This window comes from Saccoglossus kowalevskii, chromosome 18 (genome assembly GCF_978046115.1).
Source record: "Saccoglossus kowalevskii chromosome 18, keSacKowa6.1, whole genome shotgun sequence".
Lineage (NCBI taxonomy): Eukaryota > Metazoa > Hemichordata > Enteropneusta > Harrimaniidae > Saccoglossus > Saccoglossus kowalevskii.
The window spans coordinates 12086813-12096090 of NC_140658.1; the positions used below are offsets into that span (position 1 = coordinate 12086813).

The 9278-nt window shown below is 36.2% G+C and overlaps 1 protein-coding gene across 1 annotated transcript; it reads right to left on the reverse strand.

The window, feature by feature from the left end:
* Positions 1-492: 492 nt before the first annotated feature.
* Positions 493-9005, reverse strand: LOC100377105 (aspartate aminotransferase, mitochondrial-like). The gene is made up of 11 exons (XM_002730462.4): positions 8567-9005; positions 6957-7113; positions 6375-6503; positions 5710-5843; positions 5517-5604; positions 4831-4899; positions 4418-4453; positions 3862-4012; positions 3443-3608; positions 2740-2890; positions 493-2112 (listed from the first exon to the last, which is right to left on the reverse strand). Exons 1-11 carry the CDS (start codon positions 8659-8661, stop codon positions 1921-1923), a joined length of 1368 nt encoding a protein of 455 aa, XP_002730508.1. The 5' UTR covers positions 8662-9005; the 3' UTR covers positions 493-1920.
* Between the last annotated feature and the right edge of the window lie 273 nt (positions 9006-9278).

The following is a 9278-nucleotide window of genomic DNA, read 5'->3' on the forward strand; positions in this document are numbered from 1 at the left end:
CAATTTGATTGGTACCGACAATAATCGTTGTTGAAGTGAAAAACTACACCGTTTTGTGTGTTGGGTTTGGAGCAACGCGGAGAGCGCAACTCACGCGACCTCGTCAAGCTACTACATACATTGCATAAATGAACATATATAATGAAATGAGCAATAAATTAATTAATCATTAATTTGCATATTTAGTTGATGATTTCATTCAATCTAACTACTTAGGTTTGTTTCCTTAGAAATAGTTTCCATTGGTTGATAAAATGTTAGTGATAACACACAATACATATAATAAATATCAGTTATTTTTGATTTCAAATATTGCTTATATGACTATGTTGTGGAAATGATCTGAAATTTAATTTTCCAATTATGAAACATTTTTAGTGGTAAAAATTACCAATTTGTATGAATTGAATTTCAATTTAATTTCAGTTGAATTCCATGATATAATGGATTCACACAAAGCAATGTATGTTTGAAAAACAAACACAAGTATAATTTTTCTCACATAAATGTTTCTTATTTATAACAATAAAACAGACATACATGGTTCAAATAAAGTTTAAAATACAGATTGCTTCATTGTATGTAAATGTCGTTCATTACATAAATATAAATAACGGTATAAAAATAATAACTCATAGTGTCGTCTTTACAGAGTGCAAACAAATAAATAAACTATGTAAGCATATTAATTATCATGTTACAACAGTGTACTTGAAATATAATTTATGCAAAATACCCTAAACTTTTTTTCTTGAAACTGCTGTTCTATCAATAAATATGACAGCTGATTTGAGTAAGTTGATAAAACGAAATATGGATTGAAATATGTAGTTATAATTGTATAATACTTAATAAATAACTTCAACATTAAGTATGCACATTCTCTGGCTTTAATTATTCATTCAGTTGATATGCTAGGGTTCATAAATGCTGCATTTTTAATATTAACATTATTTTAACTACAGAAGCTTACTCAATCAAGGTTTTTTTTTTAATTCTACCAATAATTTCACTGTATATTGCAATCAATGCATTTGTCACGCAGATCATTGGTTTGTTCTGTATTTTCTTGGATAGCAATTGGGTATGTTTTTCTACTGTTAACCAGTTCCCTCTTTTCATCACAAATTCATAAAATAGTTTCGTTTATAGTCTGCACTTTCCTTAAGACGATTGAGACAAAATAAGCCACATTTTTTGAGTAAAAACAGAAAATTTACTCGAATTTTGTTTGTTGGCTCCAAAATTAGGGTTCATTTAGAAGAAGATTGAAGAATATAAGAAAAAATGTGCAGAAAAATTTGGGTCTGAAAGTCTGGTGGTGAAAAGGTTAATCCATCCCAACCATTGAAAATGTCAAACTCAAAGATTAATACCACAAACTATTCTAGATAGAACTATACATATTTGTATGCAAATTACAATACCTTATCATTAGTATGGGCTTTTTTTGTGCCATCACACTTTAACAATGTCAAATCACATTGTATCATTTTAAATGTTTGTAAATTATTGAATGCTTTGTATTGCCGTAGAGGTATCAATGTGATCACAAAGCAGCATGACCATGCAGGATAACACACAATACCTTTACTATCAGGATTTTAGCCAGCCACCTTTTATTTTAGAAAGACACACAATTTGACAGGCTATATTTCTTCAAACCTGTCAATGTGTAGTTGATAATTTTCAGTTTTTACCATAAAACCATAAATAATCAACAAATAATAGTATAAATATGCAGAGCGGCAATTACTATATCTTGCACTTCAATGTAAATTTTGGACTGGCTCTTTTTATTTCCTGGCTATAACCCTGTCTATAACCATGGTTACAAAATTGCATGTATGATGTATGTAGACTTGTAAATTCTTATATCTGTGTCATTTCAGTGGTGTGTTCAGTAAGTCAGTCTATATTTCATTGAGCATGCGCTCTTTCAGGTTCAGTTGACGTGTCACTAAATGGACTGACTGAGGGAACAGTGTCATGTTTTGTTACTTCATGGATAGCGTGGGCAAGATAGTGATTATTCTTGGATGTTATACCAGCCACATTGATTCTTCCGTCTTTTGTGAGGTGTATACCAAACTCCTTTGTGATCCTGTCCACCTGAAAGTTACAAAGTGAGAGTAATGAAATTACCATCATGGTTCAGACAAGTTTACATATTCAAATACCGAATCCATGAAGTTTACATATTCAAATACCGAATCCATGAAGTTTACATATTCAAATACCGAATCCATGAAGTTTACATATTCAAATACCGAATCCATGAAGTTTACATTTTCAAATACTGATTCCATGAAGTTTACATATTCAAATACCGAATCCATGAAGTTTACATATTTTAATACCGAATCCATGAAGTTTACATATTCAAACACCGAATCCATGAAGTTTACATATTCAAATACCAAATCCATAAAGTTTACATATTCAAATACTGATTCCATGAAGTTTACATATTCAAATACCGAATCCATGAAGTTTACATATTTTAATACCGAATCCATGAAGTTTACATATTCAAATACCGAATCCGCAAAGTTTACGTATTCAAATTCATGAAATTTACATATTCAAATTATGAAATTCACATATTCTAATATCGAATCTATGAAGTTTACATTTTTGAAAACCAGGCGCTGATTTCCACTCGACTACAGTACTTTGCGAAGAGATAATTATAGCCAACCAACCACACTATAAGTACACTGTAAATTAGGCTCCTACCTGTTCGATTGTGAGTCCAGTGTAACAGAACATACCGATCTGATCAGTGATGTGCTGCCAATTACGAGTCGACCCTTCTTTCTCCAGGTTGTCTACGAGTTGTTGACGCATTAGCATAATTCTATAAGCCATACCTTTCAGCTCCCTCAACCTGTTAAAGTCAGAGCGTTAAAACAACGTTTGAGTGAAAGAAGTGCACATGAGTATTCAAAATATGTTCTTGTCAGTTGTGTATATATATCTATATACATACCGGGTATACTTACATATATTGTAAGTAAATATGGTTGTATAATGTGCATCTAGTGGAGAAAGTTTGTGTGCATTGTAAAGAGTAATTCACATCTGGATGGCTAGATATTGCACACCACGCCCTAATCCCCAGGCCGTAATAACAAGATCATGTGTTTAACTAAATTGCATATGGCTCGATACGGTTCAATTAATATGTTTAAAAAAAATACAATGGGGATAGTGATACAACCAACAACTGGCTTCTCAGTTCGGGTATATTTGAAATTATGTCTAGAAATGGCTGGAATCATGTAGACTCACTATAAGGTTCCACATCATTATTTAGTCCGAAAGCCCTATTTTTTGAGAGTGAGGGTGGTTGTGAGGTTGTTAATAATAATAATAATAATAATAATAATAATAATAATAATAATAATAATAATAATAATAATAATAATAATAATCTTACCACTGGGTTTTCAGTTCAGGTGTGTTTAAAATGGTTTCCACGATTCTTGGACCACTGAGGGGTGGGGTGGTATACATTGCCCGTACGATGACTTTAAGTTGCGATTCCACGCGTTTCGCTTCTTCCTCGGACTCGCATACCAATGTAAATGCACCAACACGCTCACCTGGTGCCAGAAAACAGAGAAAATCAATGTCAATACATAGTCCCCGTAATGTCTTTTGGCTAAATTTATTAAACATGTTGGTTGGCAAAAATGAAAATATATGACGACCTATAAATACCATACCATCACTACTGTCTGGTACAAAATGTTCAAATTAATTAAACATATGTTCAGGTAGCAGGGATTCCGTATCGTTACTATGTATCTCATCGTAAAAATGTATAGATGGTGAAAAAATGAAATTGCAACTTACCATATAATCCCATATTCTTGGAGAATGACTGTGCTAACGCAAGAAGGTGTCCATCTTCGGCAAATATTCTTACAGCTGCCGCATCCTTGTCGACGTCACCACTCGCAAAGCCTTGATATGCCATGTCAAAGAAAGGCAACAAGTTACGCATCTGTGAATAAAAAGATGAACAGCAACACTTTTAACTAAATAGTATACATCGTGAGAAGCCTTCCTCAGAGTTCGTTGTAGTCCGTGATTTTGCGATTTCTTCAGAGTTAAAAATCAATGCTTATTTCAATAGGTGATTTACCGCTCACTGCCGAGATCTCGCATATTGCGTGAAAGACGCAGGTCGGTCGTATGTTTTCAGAAATGAATATTGCGACGAGATGAACTTAGTTTATCAAAATTGAACATTATTGAGCGTGGAAATGAGAAAAAATGTTTCGCGTTGGTCGAATCCCCCACGATGTTCAGACGTTACTGTGACGCTATGACCTTTGTATTGTTTTTACGTTCGATTTCACGCATAACGCGGGATCTTACAGTGAACGGGAAATGGACTTTTTATTACCTTAACTATCTCTGACATCACTTTCCATTGGTGGGGCTGAAAGATAAATAATAACATTTTAAATGATCTATAACATTGTAGCAAGACATTGCAACCAGCGCGTATAAACGTCATGTTCAAGGCAACTATCTATTCAGGCAAAAATAGAATGTGCAATTATCCCTAAATGTAATATTCTTTCCCGTCATGAAGCTGTAGTTATTCAAACTACTTGTGGTTATACATTACGTATTGTGCATTTAAAGCACTGCAGTTATCGCGCAGCGCGTGTTCGAATGAATGTATTTTACACGCGTTGCGTACGTCGCTGTGGGTCCCAAGTCGACTACGACACAACGCGACGACTGTGGCGCTTTAAAAATGTTTGTATATCAGTTTACACAGAGTCGTTGTGATAAATTATTTTTACATACCGTTGGGTCAACACCAGTTGGGTTGTGTGCACAGGCATGGAACAGAACAATTGAATTCTCTGGAATGGACTGCAAGTATTAGAAAAATATAGTACTGTGAAATACTTTTCGCTGAAAAGACTTTTTGGGTGATTTATATGGAGTTTAATTTCACTGATTGTCGATGAGTTGAATGCAAAACGTAGGAAAAAAAGGTATATTCGTTGAATTTTATTTTCACTGAACCATCACTGAATAAATTACAAGCGAAAATTAATAATTTTACAGTAAACTATAATAATACTACGGACTATATTATTTATATTGTCAGTGCGTAGCCAGCGGGTAATCACTCACGGGTAGGACACGTGACACAGTGCACATAACAAACATAACCACCGGCCAATTTCCAAGGTACTGGCTCCTCTCTCGCGGAGAGAGGGATTAATGGACACGAAAACTAACGTGCGGGGATGCATGGCGCGCTCTCCATGAAATCCGGCTTTTAGCTTTTATCAAGGCGTATTTAGAGTGAAGCGAGGCGAGTCAGAATTATAGTGTCCGTGTTGTTACTGAGTGGCATTCTACTCGATGCGCGCCATCATCAAATTCGCTATTCCCATACTGAAAAAATAAAATACGATTTCACGAGGAACAAAGTTCAGTTAAATTATGTAGTCAGTAAACATAAATGGAATAATTCTTACAGATAAGTCTTCAAAAGCTGCTCCAGCGTCAAACCCACATGTCTCGGGATCATAGTAGCGGTAATGATTGAGTTGTAAGTTGGCATATCTATAATGAAACGCATAACATACATGTAATTATGACATTTGAAAAAATATAATTAATTGAAATTTATTTATTATCATGCTTTTTTTCTTCAATAAAGACACTTACTTAAAAATGAGTCTGTGGTTTCCCCATGTAGGATTCGGCAGCCATATCTCCTTAATTCCAGGAAATAGCTTGCCACAAAGATGGGCTCCAAGGCAAAGTGACCCAGTGCCCGAAATGCCTTGTACTGTAACATTCTTGTGTAAAAAACAGATAGAATATGATTAATTTATCTCATTTCAAACAAAATAAAGTTGAAGTTGGAACTACAACAACCGCACTGTGTATAGAATTCGTGTGCGCCGTGAGGTAGTGGTCCCTCTTAATGTGTGAACTATGGCAACCCTTTCAAGCATGCCGACGAGACGATTTCCGGAGTTCAGTGTCGCGCATGGATTTTGTATGATACGTCATCAAGTCCGCCATAAAAGTTCATCCTCGTTCGCTGCAAAGCGTTTTGTAATCATCAAATTATCTTCCCAGTAAAAATTCAACAAACCGCAATTCATCGGCAAAAGTTCAGTTTGCCGTTATGCGGCAATACCTTTGAGACTTAATTTGTAAACATGTTTACAACGCGTTGTGAACCAGGCTTTATCAAGTCACCTGATTACTTGTCGTGCTAAATTTACAAGAAAACAATAAAAATAGACCAAGCAATCCGAAAAATACAAACAGAATACACGAATCGAAACCTAGTCTAGTGGGTGGTGACGTCTTCCGCTTACCCTTTTGCGTTTGAGAATTTCACTGTCTTCACCAAATGCCAGGATAGCTGAGGCTTTTGTAAATTCGGTCAAACCGGAAATATCCAGATACTCTTTGTCTAGCTTCTTTGATCGGATTATCTCCTCTGCCTGTCAATAAAATAAGACATCGGACTTTATACACATTTCCTATTTTAGACACGCCCTCTGAAGTCGAAGTAGATTTGTGACGTCAAAAATACATGTATAAGTGTAATAAATTACGCTCAAACTTGCGCAGTCCGTTGTTTAGAAAACAACACGTTTAAAAACAAAACAAAAATTCTTTGTCTGTTGATGGATGACTTCACTAAACATTACGGCAGGTGTGAACACCGTCTAACACTCATTTACGTGACAGAAGCGTTTCGTTGCTAGAGGGCGCCATTATCATTATTTTATGAATGTATTGTAAAGTATTTACACCTAGTGCTCAATAAGACGCACGAATGCGACGTGGAATATAATGATTCCATTCTATTTAGGATAATAATTCATTATACATGATAACGATGTACTGCTCATTAAAATGGTTTTCATTGGTCAGTAATATGTTTTTATTACCTTGCGAACACATGGTAATACGTATGGTTTACCGTTATCATCACGATAGCATCCAACGCCTAAGTTCATCTTGTTTGGATTTGTGTCTAAATTAAACTGGTCTTTGATTCCCAGGATGGGATCGGGTTCTCCCTCGAGAACATAGCTCCACCATGAGCTGAAATAAGAACATATATAGTATAAAGGGCCAAACAGTTGAATCACGTGGGGTGGGGGGGATAAGGGTGCAATTGTTTCTGCAACACTTTGTATGCATTATTTTTTCTTTTTCCCAGTGTCTAGCTTGCATTATTTTCAAAGAATTGTCCAGTCACCCTCATGATTTAAAATGGTTGACCCCTAATTTTGGTGAGCAAAATGTTGCCAGTCACCAAATCAAACAATGAATTCCTGTTGTAAACGATAAGCACATTTTTGTCTTGAAATTTGAAATCGATGAGGGATTTTTTCATGCATTTTTGTTTGCATATTTGTTTTTCAATATAGCGGTACATGTCTTTCCATACGTATAAACACATCCCCTCTATCCCTCTGTTTGGAAACGGCTATTGTATTAGGTGTGAATTGGCCTCCTTCCCCGGCAAAGGCGTGTTGCGGGTATGCGCGAAGCATTGTCACGTGATCAGTACCAGGAGGTCAATATTTTTTACATCGTCAGTGCAATGTTTTTTTACAACTATAGATATGTAGAGAGACTGTGGTATAAATATTGAATAACAGCCTCTTCTACCCCATTTATTTAAACGTATAGACCCTCTGGGAAACTCTACTCTCCGTTTATAACAAGGATTTTATTTCAGATCTAGTGAAAACAAAAATTGGTGACTTATCGAATTTTACATATTTCAATATACTGATCTGATGATGATGAGCGATCATTGACCTCATGACGTTACACCGACATCACTTCCTGCTTTGGGAGAACGTCATCGTGGTTCCTGCCCAAATTGTCAACCTTATTTTGTGAAAATAATAGACTCCTAGTATTTCACGAATACCGACTCAGATAAAACACACCAGTACACTGACAGGCGTCTCCGTGAATTAAAGAAAACAAAAACGCCTGCAGACTACTGACAAAATACTAGTTATCATTAGCAAACAACAGAAAACACTCCGCCTGAAAGGTCACTGACCTTGATGTCTGTGACCTGAAAACCCAATTGCTTTCACGTAAACACATTTTTTAATAATGATTCTACACAGTCACGCGCGAAGCAGCGTTTGGTGGTTATATAAACGAGAAGCGTTATTTCACGCGTTACTGTATAATTCTTAGAATAAGGATACAACGAAACAAGTCTTCTCTTACACTGATGTCGTAACATAAAACCTATTAACGGTGTTGATGTTCTTGGAAAGTACAGATATACTTCCCATTTTAATAATAATCTCAAATTGAGGTACATGATGAATATCAATTTGCAAGTCAGCAAAATGATAAAACAGTGAATTTAAAACCCACTGAATATTCCTGAAATGGTAAATCAGCGAAATATAAGCCCAGTGAAAACTCATTTTACAGAATGTGATGTCCGAGTAACGCAACGCACGTGTTACGTAACGCAACTAGGTGTCATAGCGTGTGAAAGTAATAAGTTATAACTCACCTGGCCCTCGTAGGGATCGCATAAATTGTATTTCTTACACTGTTGTACTTCAATACTCGGCGCGCCAGAAATTCGGTGCAGTTACGAACAGCCATGATTGCTAAATGGCTTTCACTGTGATTATTTGAGAACTGGAGACAACCGGATGATACTAGCGTATGTGACGGTGCTCACATGCTTATTACGTAGTATAATGATGTTTTTCACTTCTACGTCAGCCGCCTTGATAACCAATCACACGTCAGCGCGTCGTTGACACACTTTCAGTGACAGTGACCAAGTAGCCGCATTAGTCGTGCAGTGGTGTTTAAACGTACGACCATGGGGGGCTGCCTTCGACGGACACCACATTCCGGGAATTGGTTTGTAAAATCTGTGCGAATTAAGCTGGCAAGTCAGAACAGTATTCACGTACAGTTGCCACTGTAAACACATTACTCATAAATGGGGTCAATGTACGAGGAGTCGTATGACCGAGATCTATATACACCGTTTATGTAAGATATGCAGTACACTATCAACATTTGTTTACCGTTGCGAACTAGCCGTGAACCATACTTCAGATATACCTTGCCCGATGCTGTTGATTTAACATTAGATTTCAGATAACCATTACCGGGTGTACCTCGTATTATCAAAATAAGTGCTAACCGTCGATCGGGAAAGGACGGCGGTATTATGCTTTGCGGGGGTGATAGGTTGATATAGTGCT